Source organism: Podarcis cretensis (assembly GCF_951804945.1).
Source record: "Podarcis cretensis genome assembly, chromosome: 11".
Lineage (NCBI taxonomy): Eukaryota > Metazoa > Chordata > Lepidosauria > Squamata > Lacertidae > Podarcis > Podarcis cretensis.
Genome location: NC_137180.1, coordinates 28,993,916 through 29,019,620, shown reverse-complemented (window position 1 = coordinate 29,019,620; position 25,705 = coordinate 28,993,916). Strand labels below are relative to the sequence as shown.

The window sequence follows — 25,705 nt, the reverse complement described above, 5'->3', positions numbered from 1 at the left end:
TATTGTGGCTTTCTCTTCTTCCATGCATGAAACTGGGTGTTAATTGGGGGTCAGGTAGCTGCAATCCCCCCCTTGAGTCGAGACATTTATTTTACCCACACAAACCTAGCATTTAAAAAACCGTCATAATAATGAAATACTTCCTGGCACAAAGCTTGTTTTTAATTAGTCTCTTTTGTACTGGAAGAAGAGACTGCCATAATAACCATGAATTTGGATCCTGGCAGAGTTGGCCACCAGGGAGACTGTAATATAACAACCCTATTCTCAGAGTCATAGCAACTATATCGATGGAAGCATTAATGATATTCCACATGAGGAGGTAAATTGAGAAGAGTCATAAAGCCACGATGGATTTCTTTGGTTTGTCCTGCTACTTGCTAAGCAATCAGCACTTCCATGTTATATAAAATAACAAAACCATTAGGAGGACAGACACATTCTAATAGAGTATTTCAAATTATGGGGAGATTCAGCATAATTAAAAATGTTTTAAAAGAGTACTTAAACATTGTTGTTTCAGTTATATTCATGAAATAATAATGAATCACTTAGACCAAAGTTGAAGGCAGCAAAGGAGATAATGTTCTCTATTCCCACACTCTCATGAATTCTCAGAATTAACAGCAGCTTTATAGTGGAGTGGGACAGCTGGAAAAAAATCACATCTGGCAACCAATGTTTCCCCTTGGTTTCAGATAGTACATGGGTAGACAAGTCTAAAAAGCCCAGGACACAAATTTTCATGGCCCTCTAGCAGCTATAGTGGCTCATTTATCAGAAGTAATGTATTTTGCATTAACTCTGGAAGTTTTTACTAGATTCTGACCAAACTAAGCCTCCTAGAGCAAAATAAACACCGGGTTTACCCCCCCCCCAAAAAAAATCATAGAATCATAGAATTATGCAATTGGAAGGTATCCCCAAAGGTCATCTAGCCCAACCCCCTACAAATATGACCATAAAACCTTCCAGCCTTATTTGATTTAACAGCATCAAACGTGAAAGAAAATACAATACTCAGAGTGTACTTCCTATTTCAGAGAGAGAAACACCCCTCTCACTGTATATAGCTCTCATGATTCACACCGTCACTGAAGAAAATAAATAAAATGTCTCATCTGGGCCTGAGTGTTACCGTACATATAATCGAGTGCCAGAAGTATTATCCACATTAACAAATGTACTGTGTGAACAATACAGGGGGAAACATTGTGTCCCGGGCTTTTCAGACTTGTCTACCCATGTACTATCTGGAACCAAAGTGGCGCATTGATGGCCCGGTGTGAAATATTTTGGCATTATTTTCAGCTCTCCCAGCCCACTATTAGCATTTAGTCCTTAGGTGGTGAACTTGTGGCACAGGCAGTATCAGTAACATAGTTTTGTGATATTCTTAGGCAGCCTGCAGCCTGGCTATGCCTGCCTTCCCTGTTGATAACTAACAGCAATATGTTTCTTAAAATTAAGCTTCTGGGCAGCTCTAGAGCCACACACTATGGTCCAATTAAGGCATAACAGAAGCCACGGTTTCCTGCTATTTGAATGAACTATGGTGAGCCTTTTACTCACATGCTGCCCCTCCCCTTTCACCTTTCATTGCCATGAGAATGGAAATAATGGTTTGTCTAAAGTTGATTTGTTAAAAGAAGCCAGGATAAATTTCAAAGCCTGGGTTGTTCAGGGCCCATACAACTCTAATTCATATAGTGTGGAATGATGATTTCCCCTTACATCTGAACCAGACCAAATGTCTTGCCATTAGGGAGATGGGTGTGAGGAATGTTGTGTGGTTTCAAGGAACTTTCTTCCTAGGTTTGGTCTTCCTGCTTTCAGGTTATGCACAGCCTCCCTTCTTTCCATTTGGACCACAGCAAAGTCCCCATTTCCACAGTACAAACTGCTCTACACTTTCATTATTCAGCTGCCACTATGCTGTCAGACCTAGTTTATTCATCCATTGGATTGTTTGGTTTGGAGACCAGTTCACTTTCCAGGGAAAATACAAATAATGTGATTAGGGCCTTGGGAACCTTCCCCATATCTCAAGATTCTATATTTAATGTCGGCAATATGGATGAAAATTGTATACACAAAGACAGGCAGATATTGGAAGCTTTGACAGTGTGGGACCGTCAACTTCCAAAGGTACCACCAGGTCTGAGGAACGTGATAAGGTAAAGGAATTGCCTTAGCCCATTAAAAATGTAAACCAGTGCAGACTCAGCTGCTCTTTAGCTTCCAATGTAAGGCCCCCCATTTTAAGTAATAACAGCAGTTTGTGTGTTTGTATAACACGTGTTCTTATGTTGTGAACCACCACCCTGCAATCTTCAGATGATGGGTGGTATACAAATTTAATAAATAATAATAAAAGCAACAACAATAATTTGTATAAAACAATAAACTGAACACGTATTGGTATAGTCCTTTACAATTCTACTCAAATTATAGGTTCTGGAGAGGCAAATAAAATCAAGAGATGATGCAACATCAGGAACTAACTTTGCTATGCAGAGTCTAGACCATAAACACTTGCAGGGAGTTGGAGATCTACGTGGAAGAGTAGCTAGGTAAGTTTGACATACTCTACTGAGGGAAACCTACCTCAACAATATTTGCACCTTGGCTCACATTTACAACATCTTGGGCTGGGGACCCAAAAAGCTGAAGGAGCACCACTAGTTTTATCATCATACCTGTGCCTTCAGGTTTTTGGAAGAGGCCATTCTCTGTGTTCCACCGTGGGGGCAGATGCATTGTGTGGCGACCCAAGAACCTTCTCCATACAAACACCCCAACCCTAAAATGGCGTGTCCTTAAACAAAGCACATTACAATAACAAACTATGTGTTACATTAAATGTGTGGTTTGCCACCTTCTCTCTATGAACTGTGTGGTGGTGGATAGAGGCTGATCCAAATCAAAATTGGTGCTGGTGGCATAGGGAGTTACGTTACACCAGCACTATGGGCCTGATGAAAATTGCTCCTCTCAGCACCATTTGCTCTGAACAGGAAGCTGCTACTTGCCCAAAAGAACTTTCTCTCCTGGGGCAAATAGCAGCTTCCGCATGCAGTGGCAATGATCGGTATCACAGCATCTGGGGGAAGTGTAGATCCCATTCCACGGCCATGGTACTGAAACACGTAGGCCTCTTCTTTTTTTAAGGGGGGGATACAAGTGATTTAATATATCGTGTAGTTTTGAAGTTTTCCTCTAATACCTTGGTTTTATAATTGAAGACTCCCATTTGTAGAACGCTGAACTGGTGCCTCTTAAATTCAAAGCTGGAGAAAATGTTCTGTACATGTTGTTGTGCATCATTCCCATTTCTGAGAAGTGAGAAATTCCAGGCTTTCCAGGATCTTACCCAGGGCTCATGTTTCCTTTTGGAAGTGGCACACAGCGAAGACTGTGGAGTCTTCATGATATATGGTTTATTTACACATATATACCACCTGAGCCTATGATGGAGGGGTTCACAACATGAACACCCAAAAACCATCTTGTTCTCCCACAGCTACAGCCTTGGATTCAAATAGAAATCAAACATTGCTCTGACTCTCCAGCTTGCTGCTTTACTTCTAGGTTACGACACAGCCAAACTCTACTCCAGACTCCAGCACTATCTTCTAACTAACTGTGATCTGGGGGAGGGGCCCCACCCATTTGCTGTCTCACCCAGAGCCCCGTTCCTTTGTTCCCTTTAATGGCCATGCTATCACCTCAACACAGGAAGCTAGCCAGGCTTATATTTTAACATTTGCTGGATGCAGAAGGATCTTACACAGAGCCTATTTCCTCCACCCCAAACTTATAATACTATGTTAAATTTTGGTATAAATATTGCCTCATTAATATTGCCACACAGTGAGATGATTGATAAAAATAGGATTATTAACATGAGCTGAAACTAGAAACAGGGATATGGGGTAAGTTATAATGGTGCTGCTTTGCAGGTGGTTACTGGGTTTTAAATAGACTGGAATTGGAAAGAGGCTTTTGGACAGAAACTACAGGAATTGCACTTTCAAGCTTTTATTCATGGATCACAGAAGCTGTCTTGATTTCACAAACTCCTTAGTCACAAGAGTCAAACAAAAGAAATTATTTATTGGCCTTGGAATGGTATTGGTGGGTCAGCTTTGTGTAGATCAAGTACACAAATATTAAGCAACATAGGAAAACGTCTGGTCGATAAAACTGAACCGCCATTCAATACTTTTGCACAGATATCCCATCTGCCACGAGATCACCCCTTTTGGAGTAGTTATTGAACTTGGCCTGCGTATTTAATAGTGTCTCAAAGATTGTGCATTATATTCTGGCCTTAAGGTTGGCACTGAAACACCGTATTGGGAACTGCAGGGGATAAACAATTTAAAATGTGACACTTTCCTATATAATTAACAGAGCAAGTAGTGATCTAAATAATTAGTGTTAGTTCCCTGGGTTATTTTATTAAAGTAAGGCCAATTTATTCCACCTTTTTTGTGAGAGTGAGATGAGCGGGCACAAATCTCTAGGCTCAGCACAACCTCCTGACATTGCAGCAATAAAGGCTGGCTTTAGTAGCTGTATTTAAGCAGTCAATTTTCAATGAGTAATTGCTCTTAGATTAAGCTATAGTACAAGGGAATGATTGATACCACATTATGAGCACTTTTTGCATATTGCTTGTTACTAGTGCTCTCTTATGGAAATGTTGAGCTAACCTAATTTGAAATACTGAAAAACCTCTAGTACAAAAGCTATTACTGTGCTTGCTTAGGACCCGTCTCTACACATCTGAAAGCTACTTTTCCATGTTCAGGCCCTTCTAGAGCATGAGTGATAGGGAAAATTTATGCCCCCAGTGCAGCCCAGCCCAACGCTTCTCGCTGTGGGTGTTGGTTCTTCTGACACCCAGGAGAGAGAAGCGCTGGGCTAGGCGGCTGCATGGGGACGGCTGCTTCGAGCCCCCTCAAAAATCCATGCCCAGGGCCACAGCCCCTCTGGCACCCCCCCATACTACACCCCTGCAATCCAGCAAGGCACAAGAACCCAGCTTTCCCCAGTGCCAAACCAAAACCTAAGCTGCCATCCTGCAGCCACTTACCTGGGAATATGCCCCATTAAACACAAAGAGACTGTCTTCTGAGTGGATATGTATAGCATTGTGCTGTAAGTTAATTATACAGTAAATTCTTAATAAAATACTGTACTTTCCCTCCTGTAGAGCAATACACACCCACCAGAAAAATGCCTCCTTGCTGCTAAGAAAAACGGAAGGAGAAACTATGAAGCTGCCAAGGACGAGAAAATAAGAGTAAACTAGGAACAGTGCAATAAGGGATGGGTGTGTTGGCATCTCTTTAGGATCCCATGGATTCCTATTTCCTTATATCCAAACAACTCACTTTTCAATCATAACAATTATTCACCCATTGGCTAAAAGCACTGGTAGGCAGGAGAAGCCAGGCTGCCTCATTTCACGGAAATGTCTTAGGGTATCTACATGTTTTGGGACGCAGGTGGCGCTGTGGGTTAAAGCCTCAGCGCCTAGGACTTGCCGATCGAAAGGTTGGCGGTTCGAATCCCTGTGGCGGGGTGCGCTCCCGCTGCTCGGTCCCAGCGCCTGCCAACCTAGCAGTTCGAAAGCACCTCTGGGTGCAAGTAGATAAATAGGGACCGCTTACCAGCGGGAAGGTAAACGGCGTTTCCGTGTGCGGCTCTGGCTCGCCAGATGCAGCTTTGTCACGCTGGCCACGTGACCCGGAAGTGTCTCCGGACAGCGCTGGCCCCTGGCCTCTTGAGTGAGATGGGCGCACAACCCCAGAGTCTGTCAAGACTGGCCCGTACGGGCAGGGGTACCTTTACCTTTACCTATCTACATGTTTTGCTTCACAACTTTCTAAGAGGGCTATAGACTTATTTTTTATCTTAAAAAGCTCGGCCTCTTGGTTCTGTGCCCAGGAATGATTACCTCCATATTTGCAAGCCTTGATGTTGCCTAACAAAATAACATGAACATGGAAACCAATGCTATTGTGCAGAACGGGTGTTACAGCAACTGCTCTGGTTAACATTTTGCACCAGTGTAGTTTCAACATACTCTTCAAAGGCAGCCTCAAATAGAATGAATTGATTGGAGGGGGTGTCTTTAGGTAAGAGTCAAAGAGCTAAGTGCATGGTGTATGGATTCTGCCTTATGGAGGAAAGTTAAAGGTTTGGGTCGATGCACTTCTAGGTGAGAGATGGTGTTAGGTATTGATGGGGCTGTGGGAGTTTTTGAGGACTGTTAACACTTTGCATTCTGTCATCCACCTTTGCTTCCAGATGTGATGCCAGCATTGCAAAACTCTCTGGAGATATAAATATCATCAGGCACGAGATCTCAAAACAAGAGAAAGAAATTCATGCAATCAAGTCTACTGTTGAAAATTATGCTAATAATTTGGAGTTGAAGGTGAGTGAATCTGAATGTTTGTTATTCAGATCTTTAAGGCATGTCAGACATTGCCCCAGTTCCCCATTTGATTCGAAACTACTGACTCACCTTAGTGAAAGACGGAGGCTGAGTTCGAACTATAATTTAATGTACCATGAAGGAGTTACAGAAAGCCTTGGCTTACATGGTCTCCCATTTTGCTGCTTCTGTTGAGCAGTTTGGAAGCAATTACTACCATCTTTGCTTAATGGCAGCTTGTATCATCTAAACAGACAAACTGTGGTTAGTGTTACCTATGGTTTGTTTAAAAGAATCCATTGGATTGTTAATAATAAATATTGTGAGAGGTAGTACTTCTTCAGTACTGAAAACTAAATACTGTACAAAGGTGTGTAAAATTATTAATATTAATAGAATGGAATGGAGTTGTAAGAATACAGTTTTTTCCAGGTTTTTTTTTAAAAAAGATTGAAATCCCAAAATAATTTTAGATTTAATCTTACAGGAGCCCGATTTTCAGTGTTTTGTGCATTTGAGGCTCATGCTTGAGGGCAAAAGCTCAGTCTGGGAATGTCTATATTAAGAGGACAAAATTGTTTGTGAGCACAGAGAAGAGGCAATTTGCCCTTCCAGCCAGCATATAGATTAAGCTTCAGGAAAAAGTTTTCTGACGAGACAACCTGAAAGAAAGAACTTTGGGAGAACAGTGCTCTGTTTTATTAATCGTATAATTTACATAAGTGTCCTAAAATTATGTAAAAACCTTATTTATATGCTTCTGTTTGGTGTTTTGATTTACCTTTGTATGAATCTCTTCAGAGACACTTAATAAAGACAACATTTGATAAACAAAAGAATGTAAGAATCATACCAAAAAATAAAAGTTGCATAAGCCTGTCTAGAAAGCCTATCTGTAAATCTCAGATATGTGAAATCTGGGTACGGTTAGCAAGTAATGAAGACAGAGCATTTTGTTGTTCCACAGCAGCTCTCTCGCAAACAAGCTGGCACTCGGGAACTGAAATTTACAGCCCTTTGCAACACAAAAACATCAACAAGCAAGGAACTTGCTGAGGAGATTCGTAATTCATTTTAAAACTTTAAAGGGAACCTTACTACTAACCTGCTCTTAGGCATTCAGGGCCTTACAGAAAGGAGGCAAAAAGGCAGCATCCAATCTGTTCTGAGGTAATGAGCTAGCTGCCCATAAAGGTGACTGCTGCCAGCCTCAACTCTGCCACTGAGCATGTGCAGACTTTAATAAAAGTAATAGACAACAGTGGATTACACTTTCATATCTATAAGGAGATTAGCTATTGCTTGCTAGCTCTACCTTTTTTGACATATATAGGCCTGTAACCCCAAAACAGTGTCAGCACCAGGCACCCTGAGGCATTAGACAGGGCCCACCACTGCAGCTGCCTCCCCTGGATTCCCAGCCAACTTACTGAGTGATAGACAGGCAAAAGCTTCCCACAGAGCCCTGGAGCATCAACAATCGTATCATTGTGAGAAATTAATAGTAGTTGGTTTAGCCATTCACCGCTCTTACCAGGTAAACCCACATTCATGGTGGCCTCCCAACATAGGAGTGGGGGGGGGTCCATAGAGGGCACTTTACCAATAGCCCCCTTACACCTGGAGTCAGTTTCCTTCACTAGAGGATTTTAAGCAGAGGTTGGGTAGCCATCTGTCTTTAGTTGAGATTCCTGCATTCCAGGGGGTTGCACTAAGTGACCCTCTAGGTCCCTTTCAACTCTATAATTCTGTCATTCTTTGACAAGTATGTAAGATAAAGACTGTTGATGTAACCTCATTGTAAGAACTTTTTAAACTGCATACTTTTTGAAGGTATCTGATCCAACATGAATGTTCAGATGTTTGCAGTACTAATAGAAAATAAGCTACCCACGTATATTGCTACATATAATATTCATGGCTTCTCAGTTTTGGAGATTAAGCCCTGCTCTATTAAAGACCAAAGCTATTCTTTAGCAGGCATTAGGTGGCTGGTCTTTTCTTTTGCTTCAGTATTGCCTTCATTCTTTATGGGATAGTAGCCACACTTTATTTCCCAATCTCCTGTATTCCTTACTGACAGTTTACTGTCTTTCTCAAAAGACAGGTATTCTTGAGAGGGTGCAAGTGGAAATATTTCACCGGAAAAATGTGGTCAGAGGCATGTTTCAAACCTGTCTTCCTCTTGGCAGAAAATGATGTTTACGCAATCCAAGTAAAGTAGAATAAATGCATGTCATAAATCACATATACCAGAATACCAAAGAATGTAAAAACAAAGTTAGTCTTTTCCTATGGAGAGACATCAAGCAGGGAAAAAATGACAAATAAAAGCTCAACAGGAAAAGACACACACACAGAGAGAGAAAGAGACAGGGGGAAATGTCCAGAGCTTAGCCACACATCCAGAAATAATCACGATACAGCCCTCCCTGGATTACACGTAAGATCAGAATGCAAAACAGAACTTCAACAGCTAACACTAAAAATCTCACACCACTTTGTCCCTTCAAGAGTACTAAACTGGCTTTGTTCACTGATGGCCTGTGGTCAATTGTAGTACAGTTGTACCTCAGAATACATTTCCCAAATATAAAACTGATTTTTCCTCAATCTTATCTAAGCACCCTTATGTACTCTCAAACTCTATCATGACCCTAACATTTTAGTCAGTTATAACTGCTCCTGAAAGCCACACTGAATTCACTGGGTTTTAAGAGTTGTCAATACACATAATTTAATCAGTGAAATTCTGGCGGATACTAAATTATTTTGTACCAGTTGATGGCAAGCCTTTATTACTGAGTTAAATTAATTCTGAGAAAAGCTTTTAAGAATGGGCCTGTCAGAAATTCTGGCTTTTCCCACTCACTGCAGCAATAATGTGTGTTTAATGTAAGTGCTGGAATTCTGCCTTATAAAGAGTGTTCCCTGTTGAATTCTTATTAGGTAATGCAGCTTTTAGGCAAGATCGACACTTCAAACTCAGAGCAAAACTCAAATTTGAAGGCAATACAAGGAAATCAACATCATGAATTGCAGCTCCTGGATCTCAAGTAGGTGGTGGAAGCTTTTTAACTTTATTAACACACCTAGTTTAGACCAATGGAATTTTTATGACAGCACAAAACAGAACCATTTATTTACATGCTTTTGGGAATCCTGACAAACTAGTGAGAAAAGTTTGATAGAAACCTAACAATATTGGTCACAGAGTAAATTGCCAAAGTGATACTCTTGCCCCTCAAAAAGCAAGGGAAGAATTGCACTTTCCCCCTTTATTGTAACCATTTATTATGAACCATAGCCCAGAGATTATGCATGTGCAAAGGTGTTTGCACCTTGTTTCCCTGCATTTATAAATCCCTTTGTATAGAAATCTAGCACATTCATGAGAAAGAATTCCGCCAAGGCCCCTTTTTGATGGTTTAGTTTTTGTATGTGCAAGTGTTTTCTTTGTTTTGTTTTGTGTGATAATGTGAGAAAGTATTCAGAAATCTAACAATAAATTTGCTCACTGGAGACATTAATGTTGCTGTTTAGTCGTTTAGTCGTCTCCGACTCTTCGTGACCTCATGGACCAGAGCACGCCTGGCACTCCTGTCTTCCACTGCCTCCCGCAATTTGGTCAAATTCATGCTGGTAGCTTCGAGAACACTGTCCAACCATCTCGTCCTCTGTCGTCCCCTTCTCCTTGTGCCCGCCATCTTTCCCAACATCAGGGTCTTTTCCAGGGAGTCTTCTCTTCTCGTGAGGTGGCCAAAGTATTGGAGCCTCAGCTTCAGGATCTGTTCTTCCAGTGAGCACTCAGGGCTGATTTCCTTCAGAATGGATAGGTTTGATCTTCATGCAGTCCATGGGACTCTCAAGAGTCTCCTCCAGCACCATAATTCAAAATCATCAATTCTTTGGCGATCAGCCTTCTTTATGGTCCAGCTCTCACTTCCATACATCACTATTGGGAAAACCATAGCTTTAACTATACGGACCTTTGTTGGCAAGGTGATGTCTCTGCTTTTTAAGATGCTGTCTAGGTTTGTCATTGCTTTTCTCCCAAGAAGCAGGCGTCTTTAAATTTCATGACTTCTGTCACCATAATGCCAAAAGTCTTTTTACGGGGGAGGATGCATTATGAGGCTTAAGGTTTATTTTTTGCGACCCACCCCTTTCAACTTTTCACTCCACACTAAGGTCTCTCTACACAGGGCTTCTGGTTTTCTCTGCAAATTTCTTAATTTATCTGAGACTCTTTTTCTATATATAACTAATTCAAAACTTAACTACATGAGTCATGCTAAAGTGAACCACAAAATCACATAGGTTCAGAGCTATGAGTAAAACATGGCCTTGAGTCACTTCACCAATTATTGCTGATGTTATGTATGTAGGTACACACTCCCACAGAGAGACTCCCATCTCTGGCTCATGCTTTGTCACTGTTGTTCATATCAAGGCGCCTCGTCTCTTACTTTCAGGGTGGTCTAACTAGGCCTGTGTTTCAGATCCTCAGGCTACGCTTTGGAGATTTCGTATTCTCAACCAGTTCTGTTTCTCAGTATTATTCTGGCCTTTTATACTCCCACCCACCTGTTGCATAGCTGGATGTTAGGTTCAGATTTTTTCTTTTTAAGTCTTTAGGTTTTCTAGCTCAGAAATTGTGTTCATAAGCTAACATATTATACTGAAGAATGAGTGGAATCAAATGACTCAAGTGTCAGGTTTTTGGTTTTTTTAGTTGCTTCTTATTTGGGAATACTCTTGGGTCCAAGTATTACGCTGATATCTACTGTACACCCTTGAGCAGAAAGTCAGGAATTACATCTCACATACAGAACTTTACAAAACTTGGAAGTATATGGAACGAATTCAAAATATATCTCAAATGTGATTCTGTGGTGACTATATTTACTTGATTGATCGATGCTGCCACACATGAAAGTTGGCTGCCTTGAGAAAGTTATATTTAGCAGACACAAAATTAGACAATATAAAAAGGCCTGTGTGAGATATAGCTTAGTAATGTTCCAGCCACCTTAAAAGGTAAATGTTGAGTGTGTTTTTTTGACAGACAGAGATAGGGATATAGTTTAACTGGATATAGTTATTGTACTGTGTTGCATGAATATTCACTAATGGTATCTTTAAATGCTAGGATAAATGGTGTTTTAAATGACTTTAAGGATCAAATCCAAAACCAGCGGAAGTGGATAGAAAATGAGTTGAGGAGATCTGAGCAAGAACAGGCCTCTCTCATAAATCAGTGTCTTTATTCAGTGAAAGAAAGACTGGTAAGTATACTTAGAATTATTACTTCTAATGGATGTTACAGTGAACCTAGGAAGACTTACTTACCTAGACCTTGTGAAAGTGCCAGTAATTAAGGATTTTAAATACTTTCATGGCACACATAGGTGGAATAATGCCCCTTTAAGCAATGGGAACTAGGGAGAGCAGGGACAACTCAGGCAAAGAGAAAATTGGGAGAGACTTCCCTTAGGATAAACTGAGAAGGGAAAATGGACGCAGAGGCAAAGCAAATGCACATGAAAGGAATCTGAGTATAAGGGGGGTCAAATATTACTATCAGAGATCTGATATTCGGCAATATTTTGGCCCTTGTGCTCAACATAGTGCTGTCAAGTGGTAAAATACTACTTTTATGAAATGGAACATACAGAAAGCATGCATCATAAAAAATAAAATTACCTTCCACTATGGGTATCATACTTTGCATCACAAGCAAAATCTTAACACAGTGGCTTCAATAAGCCTCCCATGGATGGCAAAGTGCCTACTTTTCAATGAGCGACATTCTAAATTAGTTTAGATTCTTGGCAGTAGAAGAGTTCCTGGCTCCATGCAAGCACTTAAGTTGAGTGTTTAGCTTCAGGAAATCCTTGTTCCAGGATTAGGGCTCTCAGTGTTTATCTGAATTAAATGTCTCACACAAAATTCTGGATGCCGCTGGAAAGATTCATTTCATTAAGTCACATCACAGGAGTGAGAGATCCAGTTCTTATATACAAGAGTCTGAAATCTAAGTAACTGCTAAGCCTAAATTATTGACATTACATAGCAAGTTTAAAATGTCACATTTCCTATATTAAAACATCAAGGTCAATGTTGGTAACCTCAAAAATATCAAGTGCTGGATTGCTTTGAATTTAAGGAAAAAACTGTCTCCTTCCTTTAACAGGGCAGGTTTTGGGAGGTTCATTCTCTTAATAATCATTATTGCCATAGTAACAAGTACAGGGTGAGCATTCCTTTGGCCATAGTTAATTTCATTTCTGATAGGACAATGGAGATATCTAGAGTACCACAATGAGAGGATGACTGGATCTTTCATTTCAGCTGCCCCAAGTAGATATTCAAAGACTTTCTTGGATTGCTGCAACCACTATTAACAATTCACATTTCTATTTGTTAACTGAGCAAAGGCAACAAGAAATATATAAATGAGCAAAATGCTCATTAAGTGGTTGAGCGTTGACTAAGTACAGCTGCTTGCTATTTCAAAATGTGTCCTTAACATGCTCCACGATGCAGTTTTAAATTTTTTATTTGCATTTATATCTCACCTTTCTTGCAAGAGGCTCAAGGTGGCATACATTGTTTCCATGTCCTTTCTCCCCTCAAGTCAATTTTATTTTCACAAGAGCCCTGTGAGGTAGGTTAGGCTGTAGGATAGTGAGCGGTCCAAGGTTGTCCCAGGGAGCATAATGGCAATTAAAGGACCTGCCTCCCCAGTCCTAGAACAGCATTATATAACTATTACCCCACCCTGTCTCATCTTAGCCCAACACAAGTTCTTGGCTGCTGCCTGGAAGTGACACTTCCCCATATAATTGAGGCAGGTGCCTATCTGTTTATTTGCTTTGTTCTAAAGCATATTGGTGGAACAGAAATGGAGGAAAATAAAATGGAAGATTCCTCTCACCAAAAGGACAAAAAGCACCAAAAAACCACAGCAATCTAACACAGAGCTGAGCCAGCTGAAAAATTTATCAAAGTAATTTGTGCAGTAAAAAAAATCTACAGACCCTGTTCTACTATGATTAAAAACTGAAATAAAAGTGTTGTATCCAACGTTAGTACCCACTGAAATTAATGTATATGGCTAACTTACATCCATTCACTTAAATGGATCTACTCTAATAATTTTTTTATTTATACCCTGTCCACCTGGCTGGGTTGCCCCAGCCACTCTGGGCGGCTTACAGCTTATCTAAGTAGGACCGATGTTGAATAGAATTCTATTGCCATAATGTTGGATAGAACTCTATTGGCATCCATCTGTCTTGAGACAACAGAGTGCGCCTCTGGGTAGTGGGGTGAAGTGCCCTCCCTGGAGTGCATGCCTGGGCAGTGTGTATGGAGGTTGTGGGCTGCCCAGACAAGAAGACCCTCCTTTCAGTCTCGCTGATGTGGCCCAAAGGAAATCAGAGTGATATATTTGGCACCGGCTTGGCTGCAGGTGTTGCCGGAAGGAGGCGTACAAGGGGCCATTCAACCGCCTTAGCGACTGCGTGCACACCTTAGCCTTTTCTTCTCCCAGAGATATCCCACAAAGCAGATGTTTAGGGTCAAGGTTTTCTTTCTCCTAGATCAGGCATAGGCAACCTTGGCCCTCCAGATCTTTTGGGACTACAACTCCCATGATCCCTAGCTAACAGGACCAGTGGTCAGGGATGATAGGAATTGTAGTCCCAAAACATCTGGCGGGCCAGAGTTTGCCTATGCCTGTCTTAGATGGGCTACCTTCCCAGGTTGATGAATCCCATCTTCCCCTTACTTTCTTCTACAGCACATGCAGAAACTGCCTCCTTGACTGTTGGACCTAATATTGGTCTCATCTCCTCAATCCCACCAGAGCTTGTCTTTGCATGTAGGGGAAGCCCCTAACTCACCAAGGGTTTGAGAGCCATCGGCTACCCTCGCCTGGTTTAGCCAACCAGTCAAAGCCATTCCTGGGATGTGGCTGCTGTCTCATGCTGACAGCTTCTAGGAGCCACAGGTGAGAGCCAAGTGCAGGGTGGATACCGAAAGTGGGCAAGCTACCCCAGAAGGAGCAGTGTCCCCCCCACCAGAGGTACTATTCTCTCCCCCTAACACCCCAAACATAATCCTGTAAAATTTAAAATATTTATAAATAGTCTTTATGGGAAAGAATAGGTACCTTAGATGCAGTTTTGTGGAAGGCAGTAAAAACGGTTCCAAATCCTGTAATTATATTAATTTATCATAAATCTTTATTTTAAAAGGACACAGTGGAAAAGAAAACGGATGATAGTTATTATTTGCTCTCCAAAAGAATAGAAAGCACTGATAAAACAGAACAATTTAACACAGAGCTGAACCAAGTGAAAAATGACCAAAATAAGCTTCATGCAAGGATTGCTAGATTTGAAAAACTGATGTGGCATGAGCTGGAGGAAATCCAAAGTGAATACAGATCAGGTAAGATTTTTGGTGGGTTTCTTTAAGGAAATGCATAGAGAAACCTATTAAGTCCTCGCCTTACCCTCCAATCAGGTGTACTTACCAAACTACACCAGAAATTTCGTATTTCTGTGTGCTGTTAATAACCCCCTCATAGCTCGGTGAAGGATGTTTCTGTCGGTGATGTCAAAATCAAGCCATTGCATATTGTTCTGACAATGACTGAAATCCACAATAACGAAACACAAATCTGCTACCCATTTCTGGTCCTTTTCCTCCAAGTCACACTTATTGGCTATAAGGTGTGTTTTAGACGTCACATTTACTATGAGACAAAGCAAGTAGCAAGTGACCTTATTTGTGGGTGGATCATTATTTCCAGTAACAATCTCATGGTGGCTGTGAGCAGATTGGCCACTGGGCAGTTGTAGTTGTAGCAGCAACAGCCTTAGCAGCCTTGGTTGCCCACAAAAATGCATCCCTGTGAATAACCAGGAAGGGTTACAAGAGTTCTCCTGTAATTACGAGCCTGCTTGTTTGGGGAACAACTTCAAGAACCAAATCTTATCAGATGAACTCACCTCTGGTTAATGGAGGAAAACCAACAAGCCCACAGCAAATTCTCTGGGTTCCATCCTAGTAAGATGCCATGTTTGCATACTCAGAAGCATGATGCCTGTGACCCAGTGAGGGGCCAACCATAAATAAGACCCAGGGCATTGGTACTGGGTTGAACTAGGCCACAACTTTATTGATTACAGATATAAGTAGGTTTCGGCCAAGGCACTGGGTATGTATCCAGAATCAAGCAACCCAACTGCTGGTTGGTAAGTATGGTGGGACTCAAATCTGACTGGGGGCCACCCCTGACATGCATCGGGTGATACAACCCTGCCATAGTGGCGATGGCTGTTCTATTCAATGAACAGCTCCTGACACCCCACAAAAAGCCTTCTCTCAACGTTTGGGGTTTCCCAGAGTGTGGTATCACATAACACAGCGGTAGCTGGCATGCTGCCTTCCAGATGCTTTGGACTCCACCCCGCCCCCCCCCTGGCTTTTTGCTATGCTGGCCTGGGCTGATGGGAGTTCAAAGAATTGTAGGGTTGGGAGGGAGGGTCATCTAGTCTAACCCCCTGAAATGCAGGAATCTCAACTGAAGCATCCATAACAGATGGTCATCCAACTGCTACTTTTAAAACTCCAATGAAGGAGAGTCTAGAACCTCCCAAGGGAGTCTGAAACATCTGAGGTGGGGAACCACATTGGCTACTCCTTCCCCTAAATTTGCAATTTTGCTCATAGCACCTAAGAAAAATTAAGTAGGGTGATATCCTCCAGCAAAGAGATTGAAAGTAATTATTATTGCACTTTCATGGGAAGAGAAGAAACTGATTTAATTCAGCAAACTTTAGCACAGGTAGTATGTGAGTAAAGGGTTGTTCAGTAGCTTTTATAAAAAGAAAAAAGTGTTATTAAAACGAGTTTTTGTCACCCTAACCATGCCTGCTATTTACCAGGATTTCAGTCAATCCGTGACTCACTCAATGCACTTAAACAAATACAGACAGCAAAGCTTAAACTCGAAGAAGAAAAGTTCAAGCAAGACATGAAAAAGATACGGCGGAAGATAACTGAAATTCAAGAAGACTGATCCCACTTCTTAAAACATTTGCATTTAGTCCATCTTGGGAAAGTGTGTAAGAGATTGCAAAAAATAAGCTCAAGAATTATACTATATCAAGCTTGTTTTCTTATGTCTCCCTAGGAGATTAGTATTGTATATTAATGATGCAATGTCTATAATAGTTTTAAGTCAAATCAATCTGAATAATATTCCTACATTAGAATTTATATTTTGAAAAAAAATAAAATGTAAGGGCTGTCAGTAATTGTTGTATAAGCAATTGCTTGGTCTACTTTGGTAATTGATTATTAACCAGTAATTGTTACATTCTGAAATTCTCAAAGCCATAAAAGCCTGTTTTCTAGCCTCAGACAGAAATTACAAACAGGCCTACTAAATCTTTGCAGTGTATTTTTTAAAATCAGGTACAGGTGCTATTCATATAAACAGACACCTACATATAATTTGCCCCTCAAACCCACCTAATTTTATGAATATGCTGTAAGTTCATGCCTTCAGTAACCAGTCTTGAAAATTCAAATGATTATTCTTACCTACATAGTGTTTTACCTACAGATTTGTTTTTTTCTTGCTGTTTCTATTTTGGCACAGAGAATTAGGATAGGAAAAAGGCAGAAAGTGATATCTAAGTGATATCCAGGTGTGTGACTAACGATGACTACTTGTATAAGGGAATGGCTCATTCTTGCTCTCCCCTCACACCCCTAAAATCTACTTTGGAGGATTGGGGGACCCGTGGAGTAGATGAGGGGTGCAGGTTGGGAGGAGAGAAAGGGAAAGTCCTCTTGTATCCATTGGCATAATGCTGGACCTCTCTCAAAGGTAGCATGGCATAAAGGATGAAAAGCATTCTGGAAGGTTGCAAAACTGGAATGAAGAAGACTGTGCAACTCATTACTGTTCCTTGACCAACTTTCTCTACTTTCTCTCGCATTAAGAGATCGCAAATACAATTCATCACCATTTTCTTAACCTCGAAAGATTGCTGTTCAGTAATTTTGCAATGGGTAACAACTTGGAAGTGCACCAGTTTTGTTTCCAAAAAAGTAAACTGCTTATTTCCTGGGCCATTCAAAAGGCTTGGGAAATGAATGTCCCTTTCCCCAATAGTTTCCCAAGAACTATGCTGGCCTTTTTATTTCCTTATCTTCAAGCAGGACAGCAGTGGTAGCCAAGGGTGTCGAGGTGCCCCCTTTTTCCTCTCTCCTCAGTGTCCTCATGTGCTCCGCAGTGCCTGAGGACTGACAGATTGGTGGCTCCTGGGAGGACTAAATTCCAAGCACCACTGCTCTTTCAGATCCCGATACCTTCTGCAGTGTCTGAGCTACAATTCTGCTTCAAGGAAAATATAGTGCCAAGCAGATACAAAACATGACTGCACTGTAGATAGCTCTTCCGTATCAGTCACTGTCTTCATTTAAAGCCGTAAGGGAATTAGATTCTTTCTTCTTCAGTCTCGCAATGTGCAGTTTAGGAATTATAATTGCTTCTCTTACTGACATTTCAGAAAGCTAGTCTTCTTGCACTGGAGGGAAAATGGGGCACTTACTCAGGGAGTTACTTCTGAAATAGTGGCATTTTACCTTCCCATCTATGAGTGATAGAAATGAATAGAGGCAGGGACAGGGGGAGGAAACTTTGACTACCTTTAACCTTGCTATCTTCAACAATGTTGGCGACTGTTTGAGAGGAGATGTTAGCAACATACCTTACAGTCTGAAGATAAAAGCCACTTTCTCTGTTCTCTTGCTACTTGTTCTTTAATTTTTACAGGATGAAGAATGGTAGGCTCCAGGCATAACAACACTCTGTATGTCTTTCTAATACTTAAATGGCTTTCACAACTGGCATTTATAAAACCTGGCAATGTAGATAATGAGTTTCTGAAATAATAAAAAATATACAGCTCTCCCAAGGCATTAAACACTCTTTCAGGCACTGAGAAATCCCAAGTGTTTAGATTTACTGCAATTATCACATCGGTGGCGCTGTGGGTTAAAGCCTCAGCGCCTAGGACTTGCCGATTGAAAGGTCGGCGGTTCGAATCCCTGCGGCGGGGTGCGCTCCCGCTGCTCGGTCCCAGCGCCTGCCAACCTAGCAGTTCGAAAGCACCTCCGGGTGCAAGTAGATAAATAGGGACCGCTTACCAGCGGGAAGGTAAACAGCGTTTCCGTGTGCAGCTCTGGCTCGCCAGATGCAGCTTTGTCACGCTGGCCACGTGACCCGAAAGTGTCTCCGGACAGCGCTGTCAAGACTGGCCCGTACGGGCAGGGGTACCTTTACCTTTACCTTTAATGGCGTATAAACCAACACATAGAAAGATTTCAGTAAAATAATAAGCAAAAACATTGGTATTAATTATAAAAGCCCACAATCAGTACAGGCCTAAACCATGTAGAATCTGATGCATCTGAGTCAAAAATGGAATTCTCCAGAATATTTGAAACAAAGGCTTAATTCTAATATATATATATTTAAAAACCACACACACACACACCCCCCCCCCCCACAACACAATCTGAGATTGCAACATGAAGTGGTAGACTGGCATGGAGGGAGACATTTCTTAAGCTTTCCCCTGTGCACCATCATTCTGCTGAAAATACATACACACAGCTTCCAGCTACTGTCTAGTCTTGCTTGAACAAAGTGCAGGTACCTGCATTTTTTTTCTCTACAGAGGATAGAAGCCGCTGTAGGAAGAATTTCAGTAGAGAAACAAGATGCTGAAAATCCCCTCTCCCCAGCCCCATGTAAGTCCACTTCCAATTATAGCCTCAAGACATTGACTTTGTGCTTTAAAGAAACCTGACATTTGTAAAAAAAAAAAAAAGCCATCTGAAAATATAATCACAGAATGAACATAACATCTTTTTTCATTCTCAACAACCCCCCCCCCAAACAAATTCAGCTTTAGATGAAGATTTCCACTCACTTTGGGGTACATTCCTAGGCAACCAGACTCGGAGCAGACTTGTCCCTGGTGCACCAGAAGTCTCTACTATAGCAGTTTCACACCATTCATAAAAACATTTTATACAAATAACAATTTCTTACAAAAAAGATTATTATGCAGGAAGTTAAGGAACAAAACTGAAGTTTTCCTTTGTGGCAATTGATTTCTGTCCCAGAAATCAAAACCAAGCAACATATGCTAGGACATGGATATTTGCAGATTGTTCCAGTACTTGATCACATTCTGAAAGATATCCTTGATGCAGAAGTTCAGTGCCAACAGAAGAATAAATGCATTATTTTAAATTTCATGTGGAAATTGCTAACAATGGAACAAAGTTATGTCTTATTGCAATCATCAAATGGCCCTGAACTGTAGAAGCAGCATTGCAAATTCCAAAACAAACATTTTGCATGTGTTTCAACACATTATACACATTTAATCATCAATACCACCAAACTAATATTATTTCCTATGCCTGAGAAGGTGCGCTAAGGTTCACCTCTAAATAGTAAAAAAGAGATACTGATACATATGCAAATTGGCAAAAGCTTTGGTGCAATATAGTATGGGGTTTGGTAATTTCTCAGCTCATATTTGCTTAATTCATGGAAATATTTATCAGGCTCTTCATCAGATGGAAACAATGTTTTACTCTGTGCTTCCCAAGTCCATAGGCATCTGCTGGAATCTTTCATGCAATAGGTAGATTCAGTTGAGCACAAAACAAACTTCCACTGATTTTCAACTGGTTTAATGACAGACTCCTTTTAAAATATGTTGGAAAATTAATCCTAATTGTTTAACAAACAGGAACCTTGACTTTTAAAGAACAATTGCTAAGTGGATGTTATTGCCATGGGCTTCCATCTGTCAATCTCCCAGTGAAAATGACACTAGGATGTTGCTGCGGCTGAGAGTTTCTTGTCTAGCTCCAAAGCTCGAACATCTCCATTAGCTCTGGCATTTGCTACAAGAGCCTGCAGGAGAAATGAAGGAAATAATAATGTTGATGCTGAAATATATCTTGGTTGGAGAGGAATTAAAGTTAAAGTTATTGTAGCCAATGCTAGTCCAACTCAGAGTAAGTGTATTAAAATTAAGGAACCTAATTTAGTTATGTTAATTAATTTCAATGACCAAGAAGGACTAGCGTTCCATAGACGTTGTCATGGGCCAGGAGTCAGCTTTGCCTGCTGAACAGCAGCCCAAAGGGGGAGAAGGCAGTGACTCCACCTGCAGCTGATCAGCCTTCAGGGACACAGAGGGAAAGGTGCTGATGAGAACCAGCTGGCTTCAGCCTTCGTAAGCAGAGCTTCCACCAGCAGTTAGATGCTGGAAACAGCACTTGTAGTTCCTGGCCCTACCTTGCTGCTTCCTGCTCCTCTTGACCCTTGACCATCTGATTCCCTGACCCCTGGACCTTCTAAGCACGTGGATTGCTGTTTCCCTGACCCTAGGACTGGACCTGACTTTGGATGCTGACTCTTTCTCTAGGCAAGTACTCCTCAGAGACTCTTCTGGTGGGCTGGTCTCCCACTCCACATTGTTGCTCACCAACAAGACTACAACATAGGTCATAAGCAAAGGAGGTCATGTGGCTGATCCCAGGCTACAAAGGCCTTAATATGTATATTCTACCTCTGAGCTATGTTCCCATAGTAATTTTTCTACTGACCAGAAGGAGATGAACACGCTCCCTCTGCTAAAGCATCAGTACACCTGACATTTTATCCCTGACAACAGCGTACTTGGGATGCAGCAAGGCAGGCAGCCCATGAGCCCTCCTGCTCTCTAGTACTTAGGAGAACCATGTGGCCTTATCTAATTCCTAAGATAAAGAATTCAAAAGATAAGCGCTACTCACATCTATTAATTCATAATCATCTTTGGCATACAAGTGCCTTAAGAGATACCACCGGGCAACTGATGTGACAGTTTCTGGATACCCAGGTTGATACACCACTCTTTCTAGCATGCGGCGAGTTTCCCTACAAAGGAAACAGAAAACATTGCAAAATGCGATGAGAAAACTAGAAAACAAGAGTGAGTCTACAGCATTTTAAGGGCTCAGGTTTCAACCTTGCTTTCAAAAAGCAAAAATTATATCTGTACAGCAAGTTCTTACATAAATCTGGGGCACTTGCAACAAAAGAGCAGGGAGCAAACCTACTGCTGGAGCAAAAAGAAAATAGTGGACCACTCCATTAGAACAACCTGTTACATGTCACTAATCTATTGCATGGACTCAATGGAACATATCATCACTATGTCAGGCTGCTTTGTTGTGATTCAACAAAGAATTTGCATGCAAGAACTGGAGAATTGGATCCTGCTGATGGGCTGGAACCTTAAGATGACTTCATTAAAGGTAAAGGTAAAGGTAAAGGTACCCCTGCCCGTACGGGCCAGTCTTGACAGACTCTGGGGTTGTGCGCCCATCTCACTTAAGAGGCCAGGGGCCAGCGCTGTCCGGAGACACTTCCGGGTCACGTGGCCAGCGTGACATCGCTGCTCTGGCCAAAGCCAGAGCCAGAGCCAGAGCCGCACACGGAAACGCCGTTTACCTTCCCGCTGGTAAGCGGTCCCTATTTATCTACTTGCACCCGGAGGTGCTTTCGAACTGCTAGGTTGGCAGGCGCTGGGACCGAGCAGCGGGAGCGCACCCCGCCGCAGGGATTCGAACCGCCGACCTTTCGATTGGCAAGCCCTAGGCGCTGAGGCTTTAGCCCACAGCGCCACCTGCGTCCCACCATTAGGGACAAGCCTATTAGCACAAGGACTTCTACCTGCACAATGGGACTTCCTCTCCGCTCCCTGTGTTCTCCAATCTGCTCCTGAGGGCTGCAGAAACCTCCAGAACAGATTTGGGGGAGATATGTAGGAAGAGAACATCCTGTGGTGCAGTTGGAAGTCCTTGTGCAAGAAAATTACTTTATTGGATACAAACCTTCATTTCACAAGCCTCAGAGTGAAATTTGACGGCAGGCGGGCAGAGGACCTAGCTGACCAGTGGCTACAGTGAGCCCCTTTGAAGTCTGCTTAGTGGTATGGTTTGAATTCAAACCACACCTGCAAAGGGACACAGTGCAATTGTCAGTGATCCCCACTTACAAAGGAACAATCAGGAACTTTAATGTCCTGATTGTTCCTTTGTAGCCATGTTCCTTTGAAAGCAGCCTCATGAGATAATCAGACCCATGGGCTAGAGCTTTGCCACCCCCTAGAACAGGTCCATGGGGGGAGCCAGGTACACTTGCCCCAGGCCTCAGAGGGTTAAGCCAGCCAGGAGGCCCTGCCAGGGGCTTGCCAAACTTACGCTGTCATGCCAAGAACAAGACTCCAGCCCTGGGCTTCAGATAAGCTCTGCAAGGACCTTTCTGGAGTAAAATAACTGAATGTACATCTAGATATGTTGTCTGCTCTCCCTCTAGTAGCTCCTGCTCTTGAGGAAGCAAGTCAGTGGAAACTTCACAAAAATCTACAATTGCAAGCCTCATTTTCATATTATGAACAGAGAGTTTCTCTGGATCTTTACCATTATGGGTGTTTTTTAAAAATCTTCCATCTGTCTATTTTGTATCTTATTGCAGTGGAAAACCTGTGGTTTCCCCCTACACTTTAGCCCCCTTATAAAGAGCAGGATTTTAATAAGATTTTGCTTTATAAAATTTACCATCTGGACATTTTCTGAATTAGAACATATGGGCATGTTACATTAGGTATATTTTAATTATAGCCAAAATGCTGACAAAATGCATAGACAGTTAACACATAACATACAGATCAATGCACACCTTGACCCCATTTTGCGGTTGTACTGCAGAAGCGCCTGCAACAGAACACCCAACGGACAGAAGGAAAGCTTCAAAGCTTCTGTTGTGGCTTCCTGAACCAGAGATGGCCAGTGATCATTTGAAATATTACCCTTTAAACAAAAACAAATTTAAAAACAATGTTTTATATCATTGTGTCATAATGGTCAGTGGTTTTAATTGCGATGTTGCATGACAGATTGCTTACCCGTATACCACATAGATAATTATGACCTGCAGCTTTGAATTATAATGTAATAAAACAGCTCCCTAGAACTGCTGATGTAACAGAACAACCAGGACTAATCTATCTTCCTAGAGGTTGTTTTTTAAAAAAAATGTATTTTCAGCTTTCAATTGATAGTTTCAAACACTATCCTGGACAAGTGGAAGTGCGATGTAATGCATAAATATCATTTTGAAAGTTTCACCTGCATCTTAATCATGATGATTATGATCTCTTATCAGTCAAAACATTCTCATCGCAGAAAAATCCCTGGATAGTGATAGATCAACTCCTAGAAAACTCACTTGCCAGCTTCAATTAAATTAATGCAACATGTTGGATGAAGTACTTTTGAATCCACAAACAGAATTAAAATGTACAGGCAAAATGGTTCATCCATACAAATTGCATAAGGGTATTTCTTCTGATCACTTTCAGAGAAAATGTATTATGAAAATAGCAACACTTCCCCCAGCTGCTTGATTTCACTTATAATTATGAAAGAAAGGGTAAAAGCAGTATTTCATACTGTCAGATGGAATTGTAATCTATGCAGACGAGATGAAGCCTTTTCCAAATAGTGCTTAAGCCAGTGTTACTGTTCTAGCTGTCACCAAAGTGTTGGACAAGCACATTTTGAACTTTCATTATTCCAGCTATCCAAATGTTAGGAATCCATATATAGTCCTGAAATAGCCTGTAATCTATTTTGCTGGAAGCTAGAGCACTATTTTACGCACAATTGTGAGATGAGAAGAACCATATTACGTTTTAAATTCAGTTCACGTGCAATCAGTTCATTTTATCATATCGTTATTACTACTACTTTTATTTTTTTAAAGAATCAAAGCAGCTTACGAGGATAAAATACAAACAGATAAAATCAATTTAAACCCAGAAGATTTAAAGCAATGTGCAATATAAAATTCCTGAGCAACACAATAAGGACAAAGATGAGCACTACAGCAGAGACTAACTTAACTACTATGTAATTAAAAATGTCTTAAGCCTGCCACCTAAAACTGGACTATGACAGTTTCAGGAGTGTTTCCCTAGAAAAACATTCCAGAAACCTGGGGGGAGGGGACACTGAAAAAGGCCATTATTGTGTGGCCATCCTTTGCACCTTTCTCAGGTGAGGCACATGGATTTGGGCCTCTGATGAAGACAGGAAGGTCCAGGCTGGTTCATATGGGGAGAAGAGGCCCTTGAGGTATTGAGGTCCTCAGCTGCTAACCTGTAAACTAATTGGTAGCCAATGCAGCCAGGCCAGAATTGGTGTGATATGCTCAGACCTTCTGGTCCTGGTGAATAAGCTGGCTACTGAATTCTGCACTTGTTTCTATAGTTTCCAAACTGGTTTCAAAGGCAGCCCCCACATATACAACTTGGCTCTCTTACCATGCAGATTTCCAGGGCAAGCTTAGCAAGCCTTAGTAGACTAGAGAGCTTTCCACTCCAGTGGCCCTGCTGAGATGCCAGTTGCAGACTTTTCCGGTAACACATCTCTGCTGCAACCATCATTCCCTGTGACTGGTACACTTGAGCCAACCACTGAAAGCAGAGGAGCAAAGTTCAGATTTCATATTTTTCTACTCCTACTGCCTATCAAATTCCTTGTCTTATAATTCTATTAAATAGTCTTTTAAAAACAAAACTCTCAAATGGTGAAGATTACTTTTGAGTAAAAATACAAGCATCTGCAGAAGAGAGATACCATTTCTTCAAACTATAATCAGCAATTCTATATACAGTTTTCCTGACTGACTTATTAGATTTCGGTAAAATGGATCTTAGAGCTAGAAAAGGTAAATGAATTTGCACATAGTTTGAATTTGCAACCTAATTTAGGACTGAAAGGAGGGGGGAACTAAAAATGACAGATAGCTTCTCCCTTTAAGTGCCACAGATCATAGCATAAAACAGGATTATTAACCTGCTGCATATGAGACATACCCACCAGACAAGAGGGTTTCTGCGAGTATAGTAAGTTCTGACTTGGCATGTGTAACATCTGCTAGCCACAAGGAGCCTGTGCTGGTCCTAGTACTAGCCAAAACGGATTAGCAAAATCAGGTAGCTGCTACCAGGCAAGCAGATGACTCCCACACAATTGACTCTGGTGCTCTCTATTTTTTTATTTTTTTTGTGGGCACTCACACAGCCA

At 41.4% G+C, this 25,705-nt stretch overlaps 2 protein-coding genes across 5 annotated transcripts in view; one reads left to right on the top strand and one right to left on the bottom strand.

The window, feature by feature from the left end:
• Positions 1-16,785, top strand: part of FAM81B (family with sequence similarity 81 member B) — a 31,851-nt gene extending 15,066 nt beyond the window's left edge. For both annotated transcript variants that reach the window (XM_079995749.1, XM_079995748.1), the window contains 6 exons: positions 2,455-2,573; positions 6,322-6,451; positions 9,401-9,507; positions 11,604-11,739; positions 14,716-14,911; positions 16,414-16,785. In XM_079995749.1, coding sequence (XP_079851875.1) covers positions 2,455-2,573; positions 6,322-6,451; positions 9,401-9,507; positions 11,604-11,739; positions 14,716-14,911; positions 16,414-16,547 — 822 coding nt within the window. In that variant the 3' untranslated portion in view covers positions 16,548-16,785. The remainder of the gene's footprint in view (positions 1-2,454; positions 2,574-6,321; positions 6,452-9,400; positions 9,508-11,603; positions 11,740-14,715; positions 14,912-16,413) is intronic.
• Positions 16,786-20,235: 3,450 nt separating this feature from the next.
• Positions 20,236-25,705, bottom strand: part of SKIC3 (SKI3 subunit of superkiller complex) — a 43,431-nt gene continuing 37,961 nt past the window's right edge. For all 3 annotated transcript variants that reach the window (XM_079995288.1, XM_079995290.1, XM_079995289.1), the window contains exons 38-41: positions 24,940-25,092; positions 23,295-23,425; positions 21,365-21,488; positions 20,236-20,477 (exon numbers count right to left, since the gene is read on the bottom strand). In XM_079995288.1, the coding sequence (XP_079851414.1) occupies positions 20,394-20,477; positions 21,365-21,488; positions 23,295-23,425; positions 24,940-25,092 (492 nt within the window). In that variant the 3' untranslated portion in view covers positions 20,236-20,393. The remainder of the gene's footprint in view (positions 20,478-21,364; positions 21,489-23,294; positions 23,426-24,939; positions 25,093-25,705) is intronic.